This window comes from Sciurus carolinensis, chromosome 8 (assembly GCF_902686445.1).
Source record: "Sciurus carolinensis chromosome 8, mSciCar1.2, whole genome shotgun sequence".
NCBI lineage: Eukaryota > Metazoa > Chordata > Mammalia > Rodentia > Sciuridae > Sciurus > Sciurus carolinensis.
Genome location: NC_062220.1, coordinates 65,943,343 through 65,956,241, shown reverse-complemented (window position 1 = coordinate 65,956,241; position 12,899 = coordinate 65,943,343). Strand labels below are relative to the sequence as shown.

General features: G+C 33.8%; 1 protein-coding gene across 4 annotated transcripts in view; it reads right to left on the bottom strand.

The window, feature by feature from the left end:
* Positions 1–12,899, bottom strand: part of Kmt2e (lysine methyltransferase 2E (inactive)) — a 96,110-nt gene that overhangs the window by 59,684 nt on the left and 23,527 nt on the right. For all 4 annotated transcript variants that reach the window (XM_047561610.1, XM_047561608.1, XM_047561607.1 and 1 more), the window contains one exon: positions 8,974–9,158. In XM_047561610.1, coding sequence (XP_047417566.1) covers positions 8,974–9,044 — 71 coding nt within the window. In that variant the 5' untranslated portion in view covers positions 9,045–9,158. The remainder of the gene's footprint in view (positions 1–8,973; positions 9,159–12,899) is intronic.

Here is a 12,899-nt window from a genome sequence, read left to right as displayed (position 1 = left end):
AGCCACCCAAAATTCTACCAATAAATGGATAAACAAAATATAGCGTATCGATACAATGAAGTTATTATTCAGCCATAAAAAAAGGAATCAAATTCTGATATATGATATAACATGGATCAACTCTAAAAATATTATGCTATATGAAATAAACTAGGTACACAAGAATAAATATTTTATGATTCTATTTATAAGAGATACCCAGAATAGCCAAAGAGAAAAAGAAATTACAAGAGGCTACAAAGCACTGGCGGTAGAGGGAAGGAGGTGTTACCTAATGAATGAAAAGGTTCTTTTTAGGGTGATGAAAGTGTGGTAAGAGTAGTGAGGCCATAAAACATTCTGAATGTAATTTAATGCCACAGAACTGTACACTTAAAAATGAATAACAAGGTAAAAAATATATATGTGTGTGTGTGTGTGTATATCTTATCACAAAGAAAAATAGAATATTTTCACTAATGCCAAAGGTAAAGAAAGTAAATAGTATTAAATCTTGCTGAAAGACCAGGCAATATAGGGCTGCAGGTGTGTAATACTGGTAGAGCATGTGCTTATCATGTGCAAGGTTCACACACACAAAAATAATAACAAACAACAACAAAAAGCAGACAATACAAGGTCTGAAAACTATGCATTAGCTTTAATGCATCAGTGGCATGGTCAGAGTAAAAACCAAACTGTATGAGACAGAAGAATAAAGGAAGAGCCAGCCAGCATAGTGGCACGCACCTATAATCCCAGCAACTAGAGAGGGAAGCTGAGGCAGGAGGATTGTAAATTAAAGGTCAGCTTCAGCAACTTATTGATCCTGTCTGAAAATAAAAAACAAAGAGCTGGGGATACAGCTCAGTGGTATAGCACCCATGAGTTCAATCCCCAGGATGGAAAAAAAAAAAAAAGACAAAACAGGGATTATTCAAGCATCTGAATATAATTACTGATATGAGAGGCACACATAAAACAGAGACGGTGAAGATTTAATGCAAACTAGCCAGGCAGGCCCTACCTCTGACCCTTTAAGGTGGTGTTGGTGGACAGGTGATATGCCATTACTAAGCCTTGATAATTAAAACAGGTAGGACAGAGTGCGGTAGGGCTAGTTTGCATCTGGCCCTAAGGGAGTTTCAGGGTGTGGTTTCCTTTTTCTCAGAGGTATTAAAGACTGAGAGTAGCATTGTCCTGGTCTAAAACTGGTAGTGAAGGATGCCCCAAACAATGCCATCTTGAAGCTATTCATGGAGGAATGGTTGCTGAGTTCTAACGTTGTGTGAGATAGAGTACAGTGGAACAGGAACTGCTCTGGATAACAGGATCTCTTCTGATCCAAAGTAATGTTCAGATACTATCCTAGGAGGTATTTTAAAGATCATGCAGTCCGACTTCTAGTTTTATAGATCAGGAGATGACTAAGTACCACACACTCTAGAGTCAAGCCTTAATTCTACCACTAAAGTTGCTGTGTTTCCTTGGAACTTGCCACATAACCACTCTGGTTTCAATTTTTGCATTTGTAAAATGAATTCTTAATTCTAAATGATGAGATATTTTAATTAGAAAAACGAATGCAAAAGCCCAGATCTCTTAAACAGGTCTAGCACTTTTCCCATCAAACTGCATGCCTAACTATTACCTGGCAAATTTTCTACAGTGATAAAATTTACCTGTGAATTAGATATAATTTACACCTGTGAATTAGTGACTTAATTGAGTAGTCTGAATTATAAAATGTTCTTTAGAGTTACACAGAGCCCAAATTCTGTTAATTCTGAATTTATACCATTCAAACATTATACAAACATTTATACTTCACACACATTACAGAGAACATATTTCATCATCAAAAGTAAAATTTTTAATGTAATATTCTTGAAAATGGGCTACTTTGAAATGTGTTACAGTTCTAAATTAACATCAAAATCTTTGAAGAACTACTTCCTTTTTGTTTGCAGTAATCTACCTGATGTTGTCATATTTTCCCAGAATCACTCACTGATCTAAATTCTTCATTTGTTTATAAAAAAAAGTCTTCATTCTTTTAAAGATATCACAAATTATCATCCATGCCACATTATATATTCTTAGCACAGACATTTTAAAAAGCTAGGTGAACTGAAAATCTAAAAAAAAAAAAAAAGCATTAAACTGAGAAGCAATTAGAAAAAAACCCCAACAGTTTAGGTAAGTAACCAAATAAATAAGCTCTAAATCCTCAGATATTAAACTTCTATGATTTTCTTCTACCTCAACAAAAATTTAATTTCCTCCTTGTAAGTCTTCAAATTATAGGTGAATTCTGATAACAAGTTCAAACCAGTGTTTTAGGTCAAACCTCTAATTCTCCCTTTCATATTAAAACTTTCAATAACACACACTGGTTATCAGTAATGGCACAACGGATAGAGTATACTAATCATACTATATATTGTATAGATCATCTCCATGAGTTTACAATGTGCTCCTACCAATCTGTAACCAAAATTTGCCCATTTCTTTTATCCCTCATACCCTATTATTTTAAAAGACATTAAAATTACATTATAGTATAAGAAATTCTAAAATAGGAAGCAAGTTTGGTATGACAATTGGACTCAGTTTATCATATGGGCATTTTACTTTAACTTTTCTATTAAGAAAAACTGAGGGGGCTGGGGAGATAGCTCAGTTGGTAGAGTGCTTTCCTCGTAAGCACAAGGCCCTGGGTTCAATCCCCAGCACCACAAAAAAAAAAAAAAAAATTGGCTCTCCTCTGTTATGTGGTTGCATGGATCTGGAGCCATGAAACCCTGGGTTTAAACTTAATTTTCCATTTTATTAATTATGTCTGTTAATCTCCTTGAGTGTCGAGTGGTAGTTCTTCTTAAAAGGGGAATAAAGCCTATCTGACTTTTTTTGCTGGGATAATTAGTAGATCCTATATTTAAAAAAAAAAAAAAAAAAAAGAGTTGCTCAAAGTAGGAGAGCTTCTTAACACTGTAAGTTGTGTGGATACAGAGTTCTGTATGCAGTACCACCACTAAAAAAATTATAAGAAAAATCTGTTTATGATTAATATAAAACTAATGGAAAACTCAGTATCATTCTAAGAACAGTTGTTCCCAGCCCCTGCCAGTAGTAAGGATGAACACAGTGGGGCACTACCACAGAGCTACAGCCCCAGCCCTTTTTATTTTTTTGAGACAGAGTCTAAATTGCCCAGGCTGGTCTCAAACTTAACAATCCTTCTGCTTCAGCCTCCCAAGTATTCTAGTATTCTATGCTAGCACAGAATTTTAAAACAGGCTTTTAAATATTAAAACAAAGTCACATTTAAATGAAAGCACTTCCAAATAAAGATATAAGCAAATCAACATTAACTTTTAGTTTCTTGATGGTGGATTAAAAGTAAAGAAATCATAAAAAGTTAAGCACTAAGGCTGAGAATGCAGCTCAGTGGTAAGCACTTGCCTAGTATGCACAAAGACCTGGGGTCAAACTCTAATAACACACACAAAAACCACTAGTGAAAACAGACAAGTGAAAAAAAAAAACATACTAAGAACATTTCATTATACATAATACATTTTTCTCATCTTCAGTTATACAAATTCACGCCAGGCATGGTGGCACACACCTGTAATCCCAGCAGCTCGGGAGACTGAGGCAGGAGGATTGCAAGTTCAAAGCCAGCTTCAGCAAAAGTGAGGTGCTAAGCAACTCAGTAAGACCCTGTCTCTATAAACTACAAAATAGGGCTGGGGATGTGACTCAGTGGTTGAGTGCCCCTGAATTCAATCCTGGGTACCAAAAAAAAAAAAAAAAAGGACTCAAACATCAACAAATTAATGAATTCTTTCAGTAGGTTGCTCTAGTGACAATGACATGACAATATCATATACTATAGCAAAATATATGAGGTAAAAAAATGTATTGGTTCTCAGAAATGTGGAGTAAAAAAAAGTTATATCAATACTCCAAACCTCCTCCTTCAAATGAAGATACCCAAGTCTAGAATAATTAAGTGGCTTAAGGACTCACTAGCATGTTTGTGACAGAACAAAAATGAAAGAATCTAGATATCTCTATTTGGTCCTCTTAATAGCCAGGCATTGTGTAAAAATAATTCATTTCTACTTACATGTGACATTTATTAATCTGTTCACTTTATCCAAAAACATAATTATATAACAGCTTATTATAATGACTTCTAGTGGTACTGAGGAAACTTGGTAGCAATAATTTATGTTTCCAATCCTAAAAAGGAAAAGTAACTTGGATTTTTTTTTCCATTTATATCTTTTCCTTCCTTCCAGCTCCGGAGGGTTTCCTTTTGGTGTGTGGGGTGGGGTGGTAAGGGGGGTGTAACCAATTTAGGATTGAAATGCTAGAGCAAAAAAGGAAAAAAGTAACAGAAATTCTACTGTGATAAAAACACATAATTCTAATCAACAGCTGAATTTTGGCTCAACTTTCCTATTGTAAGTGAGAATGGGTTCTAGATTCGTTACTTTTATAATTCCTTACCCCTTGAGCAAAGACCTAAGGATTACATTTGTTGTATGCAGTCATTTATTACACTGAATTTATTACTGCTAGAACTGAAACTACCACGTCAAATGAAAAGTGGTTCTTTGTAATATTACCAAAGGTGCTACAATAGAAAAAGTCAAAATTCAACACGTCATTAAGTTCCACTTCTGCTTATTTGCTCTGTGACCTCAATTTCCTTAATCTATAAAATGAAAATGACAACAGCTAACTTATATTCTTATTCTTCTTGCTCAGAAAGAACCCATTATTCTCACTTTCACAACTTTCATAACAAGCCTGTTCTCCTCTCCTCTGAAATCCTTCTACCTTGTTATTTAATCTCAGAGTTGCTTTATTTAATGCAGTAGTCACTATATACATGGCCTAATGAGTACTTGCAATGTCATTTGGAACTGACAGGTGTGGAAGTTTAACACACATAAAGGACTTCAAGGACTTAGTGTGAAAAAAGGACATAAAGTAGCACCATATTTTATCCTGATAATATGCTAAAATAATGCTTTGGGTATATGTAGTTAAGTAAAATACATAATAAAATTGATCTCATTTCTTTAAAAACCTTTTAATAATACTACTAGAAAATTTTAATTACATATGTGAACTCTGGTCTAGAGTTCTGACAGCCCCACTGATTATAATTTCCTTAAGAAAAGGGATAAAATTTTAAACTTCACTTTTTTAACCCTAGTCTCTAGCAAAACACTTTTCACATAGTTGGTGCTTATACATGTTTGATCCAAACTGTGTTTCCTCTTGACTTGTTTGCAAAATTATGTCATAACCAGAAGGCTACTTCTAATATTAGCCTACATTTATGGACATAGAGCTAATCAAAGGACTCCATAGATATAGATTCCTAATCTAAAAAATTTGCTAACCAGCAATTTTTTCAAAATTATATGTATACCTTGCTCAATTTTCCCTTTAATATTATTTTTCCACTTTTTTTACTGTACTAAGAATTATGCCAGTCAGTCATGTTAACCTGTGTGCTGTTATTGGTATTTTTCAAATCTAGGAACAAATGACTATGCTAAGATTCAAAAGTGGCTAGAAGGCAATTTCTTAGGGTTTTTTACGAGAGTCTCTACTACAAGTAGCTGGTTTCAATTCCACTTTTATTCACAGAAATCTAAGTATTGGTTTTTGATTTTATGTATAAAGTTATTTTAAAATAAAATTTTTTAAAGTTAAATTGGACTGTGGAAAGTTTAAAACTGCTTTATGAAAAAACTTGAGCTCATGAAACAAAATTTTATTCTTCTTACAAAGCAGATATCCCTAATTTGCAGTCTATCAATTCTTAGTAACCAGTTATTCCAAAAGTACTTTAAAATTGTTCTTTTTAGTTCAAGTGTTTAGGAAGAGCCAACTCTAGGTAAGGCAATAGTGAGTAAGTAGCAGTAAAATATAAGATCTCTATCCCAAAGGAAAGGCAAATGAAATCAAAATTGCCAAAACTTACTGATGAGTGGAAAACAAATATGTAATAAAGAAAATGGAAATGGCGGGAATAATGATTTTTATTTGAGATACAAAAACTCCAAAATAAATGTTACTGGGAACAAAAACACTAGCATTTAGCAAATCCTTTCTTCATAGATCTTGAATTAAACCTTCAATTTTCTATCCATAAAATAGTCTACTAGGGTAGACTAGATGAACTCTAAGTGATCGAATAAGTTTTCTTTTATAGTCTTAGAAGTGAGTATAAAATTTTGATCCAATATATTAATGTATTTGCTATAAAAACATTGAGTACCTCCCAAATTTTAAATTAGTTTATTAGTGATACACTGTATTTAATCAGTATGATCTTTTTAAAAAATGTGCAATTAATAAAAACTATACAACCATAAGACAATAAAATATAATTCTTTTTTTAAACTTTATTTTTAAATAATTATATATTCATAAAGAGGTTACAAAAGGAACCTACAAGGGAGTTCCATGCATCCTTCCCTCAATCTCTTCTTTTCAGTATTTTCTGCTTGTTTTTGGAGATAAGGTCTCACTATATAGCCCAGGTTGGCCTCATACTCCTAAGTTCAAGTGATTCTCCTGCCTTGGTCCCCCAATATTGAGCATGTGCCACCACACCAAACAACCACTTGCATCTTATATAATTTAGTATCTTTTGATGCTATATTGGAAGTAAAAAGGAAGCCATATTCTAGTTATATAAAAATTTCTCATGAAAACAGATTTTCAAAGTTTATATTTTTTTGGAAAGGTGGAAAATGTGACTTAGGGATCTTATTGAGCTTAGGTCTTACATTAAAAAAAGGAGGATTTAAAAATATGAAAATTAAACCAGAAAAATTCTGATGGTTGGTCCCATAACAAAATTTGGCACTTTGCATTCTGAATTATGCCTGAGGGACATACACCTTTATGAGGAACAGAAAAACTTTTCTTGAATGAGAACTATTTAAAGATTTGAATCCATAATATAACTCACAGTTAACCTATACTTATATTCTATGAATGCATTTAACAAAAACAGGTAGGTATCTACCCCCTCCACTATCCTCTTTCAGCAAGTTATTCATTCCTTTCTAACTATAATTAACACAAGACTTTGTAAACTGCCTTATAGACACATACCAGACACACAAACAAGGTACAGATATATCTCACACTGTATACTAATTATACATAAATATATTTATATAAATAAATAAGGACTGTGAAGGTTAATATTTCTAGGGAGCAAAGAATTTTTTATTATTACCTGCATGCTTATAACTCATTAGATGAGGATATGTATCTATCAGATACTTTATTTTTAAAGAGAAGAAGTGTCTAGGGACTGTGCAGTATTAATTCAGTGGTAAAATGCTGCTTGCCTAGAATGCACAAGGCCCTGTATTCAATCCTAGCACTGCAAAACAAAACACAGCAAAAAAGAAACAAAGACTAGTACTTTAGACTTCAGTCCGTTGCCTCTCAATTCTTGCTTCTGGGTTTCCTTCCTTCATAGTATCCATATTTGGGCAGAATGAGTGACAGTCAATTGTCCTAAGACTGCCTTGTTTGGGAATGTCTTCATTTACCAAAACAAAAACAAAAAGCAACTTATATGTAGTCCAGACAGAGAAATTATTTCATTTATTTTTCTGGAATTAAACTGTGTGATTTATAATGGTTTTTAAAAACCATATACTAATCACACAGTTAAATGCACTGTGTAGCGTATTATAGGAATACTAGAGAACATCTATGGGTCATTCCCAATGGCAGAATCAGGAGTGGTAAAAAAGAAATGCTTCTAGACCACTAGAAATGCCAGCAAAAGAAGGAACAATAAGTCTATTTTCTTGCGCTCCATGTGACAATTTCTGGAGTCCTAAAATAAAGAAAATTTTTCCTTTTTTTAAAATTACATTTTGTTCAGTTTCCTGGCTGATTAAAGTCCCATTAAGTAAGTTACACCAATACACTGAACCAAATAACAAACATATGATCTTTCCATCCCTTAGCTTCAATACTCACTTGAACTCAGAATTTTCAAAAACAATTCTCAAAGCAATAACTTAGTGTTATGGTAGCTAGTCACTCAAAAACCAAAGATATTTAAATCTATCCATACAAGTGCATATTCCAAATAGCCAAGAGACAAGGTAAGAATCTCACTGAATCCTTCAGAAATGGCACCCAGAAAAACAAAGTGGTCAAAAAAATCATTTAGCAGGAACCATTCCTTTTATTCTCGAGTTTTATTTTTCAACTCAACTTTCTTTTTAAAAAAGAAAATTATGTACTTAAAATGGATATTATAATATATCTATGTATTGTTGGGATTAAAATATAAAACTTATGGCTGGGGTTGTAGCTCAGGGGACAGAATGCTTGCCTAGTGTGAGACCAGGGGTTTGAATCCCCAGCATTTCAAGAGGAATAAAGTCTGAAGTTTAGATTAAAATTTAAAACCAAACTACTTTCCAATATATACATAAAAAATTTTAAAACAATTTATTATCTTCTTTTTTGTGAGAAGTGGGAGTGCTAAGGATTAAGCCCAAGGGCACTTTACCAGTGAGTTATATTCCCAGCCCTTTTAAAATTTTTTATTTGGATACAGGGTCTCATTAAGTTGCCCAGGTTGGCCTTGAACTTGTGATCCTCCTGCTTCAGCGTACTGAGTAGCTGTGATTATAGGCATGTGCCACCACACCCATCTATCTTGATTTTTGATGCCAACAATTCAGGAAATGGAAAAGACAAAAAAAATTTTAAAAAGACACAGCATTTTGGCTCAAAAGTTATTAGCAGAAATAATCTCAGCTGAAGGGATTTTTGCCTTAAGTTTCTGATATTTTAGCTAAGAGTACAAAAAGACAAAAAAAAATAAATGCAGATTAAGCACTGGTTGGTTGTACTGAATTGATTGTATAAAATATTTTCCCCTTCCCAATCAAAAAACACCTTAGCTTAAATACTTACTCTGAGCCTGCAGCCATTTCCAAGTATGACGTTTCTGCTGTATCAACCCCCAATGGGATCACTATGCTCATGACGTTCGCCTCTGGTAAATTCGATTACTATGGAGTCCTATGCATTGGTATCCAAAACACTGGGGCATGCCAGCCACAGTGCTCATTGCAAACATCTAAGTGCATCCACAAACCCTGTTTAAAAGAAATGGGAACAAAACAGTTAAGAACCATCTTAACTAGCAACAATCACACCATATAACAATAGTAAATAATAGGGGAAGAAAGCATTCTTTATTAAGATCTCAAAATGGGAACATGCTCGGTGAATACCTATTTCATTTATTTTCCTGGAATTAAGTTGTGTGATTATGATCAAAAGAAAAGCTTCTGGGGGTGTATTTCAGTGGTAGGGCACGTGTTTAACATGTGCAAGGTACCCAAAACAACACAAAACAAAACAAGTTTCTAAATCATAATCTTCCTTAAGGAATGAATTTAGGATGCTACAAGGATTACTGCCAGGTGCAGGAATGCATGCCTGTATTCCCAGCAACTCTGGAGGCTCAAGCAGGAGAATCACAAGGTCGGCCTCATCAACTCTGTGAGACTGGCTTGAAAAGAATTGGGGAAGTAGCTAAGTGGTAGAGCATCCCTGAATTCAATTCCTAATACCAAAATAAAACAAAACAAGAAAAAAAATGGATTACCTAAGGCATATTCTTAGGGATACTGTTCAGTAAACAGCCAACAAATGTTATTCATTTTAAAAGATAAAATTGGAACTTATTAGTATCCAAAAACAAGTCGTCTTGGTTCAGTGAGTAATCTAACAATATATTAACAACTTATCTAGGCGACATTTTGCACAAATGGTCTACTGAATCCTCATGTTCTGGGGTAGGTATCTCCCATTTTACCACTAAGGAACACAATACTACGAAAGACTAAATAACTGAACCAAGGTTGCTCAGCTTGAGATGATACCAATGCTATTACACTCTTTATATATGCATACAAGGAAAACTATTTTTGTAATAAAAATCAATTCATTTTCCATAATATATAAATCTACATATATCAAAGGGATTCTCTATTTCTTAGAGAACTCTAGGGTTCTCTAGAGTCAATAACTGCAGTTACTACTCTAGCAAGTTTAATACCAGTGAGCAGAGAAAACTAATAAACTTGGTGTCTTTTAAATTTATGATAGTAACTAAAAGATATTCAGTTTCAACATCAAGTTTTCTAATCTAAATTTACTCTGTAACACTTGCTAAATATGTTGTCTATAAAATATCTACTCAAAGTCTTTTCAATCATGACATAACTTGGGAACAAAATCAACAATCCCATAAACTGGAAAACAATAACGTCAATATGGTCCCTATCTCTTAATGCTATACCTGAAATAAAGAAGAGCAGCATTTCTTCAAATAGAAGTCCTTGTATTTATCTTTAATTTTTACAATTAAACTTGACAATGCCTATAAAGGTCAATTTCTATTTCACAAATGATACAAATTACAAGTTCATACCTTTTGAGGAAAAATTATGAAAACAGGAAAATAAGATGTCAAAAATGGTTTGAATTCTATAAGAAAACCAGTCTTTACTTTTAAACAATGTGTAACTGGAAGAAAGCTACTAGATTACAAATTATTATAGTATACAAATATACAATCAGTCAGACATGGTAGCATATGCATGTAGTAGTTCCAGCTGTTCTGGAGGCTGAGGCAGGAGGATGGCTCATGCCCAGGAGTTAAGACCAGCTTGGGAAACATCAAGAACCCACCTTAAAACAAAACAAAATCTCCACACACATATAAAACAACTACAACAAAAAAACAATACTTGGCAATTACTCGTAAAAATTAAAAAACATTAACTTTGGAGCCTGCCTCTATCATTTACTAGATGTGTGTAATGCTAGATGAGTTATTTAACCTAAGAGTTAGGCACCCTGGCCCTTGCCTCTAATCCTAGCTACTCAGTAGGCTGACACAGGAGGATCCCAAGTTCAAAGGCAGCCTGAGCACATTAGGGAGATCCTTTTCAAAATCAAATAAAAAGTTAGGGGTATACTCAGTAGCTCTTACTTAGCATGTGCAAGGCCCTGGGTTCAGTCCCCAGCACAGTTCAAAAAACAAAACAAAAACCTATGTATCAGGTTCCATGTTTACAAAATGGGGATTTATCTTTATAGGGTTTCTGTGAAGAAAATGAATGTAAAACAGAAAGAATGGATCACACAAATTTAGCAACTGATAATGAGAAATTCAAAATGCTCTGAAATCCATTCAATCAGATTTCAGACTTTTGGATTGGGGATGCTCAACTTATTCACACAAATATCCCAAAATCTGAAACACTTCCAGTGCCAAGCATTTCAGACAAGGGATACTCCACCTGTAGCCACCTAACAAGAATTTTTATTTCATCACAAAACAATGTGTGGCTAGAAAAACACCATAGTTCTCATTTAAGTCCTAACAGTTTTCAAAAGTAAAATAATTATGGTTTTCTATTTGCCATATTTTTATCTTTGCTCCACAATTAAAAGTCTCTCCCCAAAGATAACAGAAGCAAAGTGAATAAAAGGAAATGTCTTACCTCCTTTCTGTTGCCATTCCATAGTAGAGTTACTTTGTAAATGCCATATTTATTAACTAGCATAAGGCTATAAAATTATAAAATTTCTATGTGACAAGCGCTAGATGCAGAAAACTACAAGTTTGTTCTATTCAGATATTACATTATTCTGTATTTCCTTAAGACGCTAAAGACTTGGCCCTAACAACAGGTAACTACTGCAATTAAAAAAATAATAATAATCTTGTTAACAGCATCTGGTTGGTAGAAGTTTTCTTTAACTGCTTATCTTTATGTTAGACTTATCAGAAGTCTTGTATTTTTAGGTATGTACATTCAGTTGTGCATTTGTTTACCAGCGGTAGGAAGCGAAAAGCAAGTCATTACATATTTTTTAAGTAAATCAGTTAATATTTTTAATCTAAAATGACCTACTAGGGCACATATATAATAGTGTGTCCATTCTTATGTAAATATGCAATCCTCAATAAGAACTATTTTGAGCTGTTTTTAAATAGCAGAGAAGAACTTGCTATAAGCCTATTTTGGACAATGCCTTGTATTTGTGTGATTTTTACCGGTCTCCCAAACCCTTATTGTGCCTGGAATACATTACTTTACAAGGGATTGGTGAACGAACTGGAGCGTCTGGGATGAAAGTGCACCTCTGGTCTCGCTGACCAAATGAACCGTCAATCTATATATCAAATGCTATAAAACAACTACATGACACACTCAGAACTGTGTCTCTCTATAAACACAAATGCTCATCCTCAGAATAAAGACACATCATCACATCTGAAACAGAACTTTATACTGAGTTTGATTCAATAGGAAGGAATATCAGTAACTACTCACAAATGATCAGAAGACAAGAGGTCCTATCTACTGAGACCATAAAATGGCAAATATTTCAATATTTCCATTAATAACAAAAATACTATTGCCAAAAAACTCATACTGCTTAAAAATCTGGTTGATAATAAAATCCTACAGAAGTTCATGCTTGTAATTCGAGCTACTTGGGAGGTTGAGGTAGGAAGTTGGCAACCTCAAGGCCAGACTGGGCCATTAGAGAGACCCTGTGTAGAAATAAAAATTCAAAAGGGGCAGGAGATGTAGCTTACAGATAGGATTCTTGTTAGCATGCAGCAAGTCCTGGGTTCAATTAACAATACCCTGCCCCTCAAATCATTCTCTCTTAAAAAAAGTTTTTTAATGGGAAAGCCAATGTAATAAGCAGAAAAAAAAAAGTGAGCTTATAACACAGGAGGGAAAATTAACAAAATCCAAACAATTATCAGAAATTTTGACATATGCGAATCAAAAAGCTGTTCATCC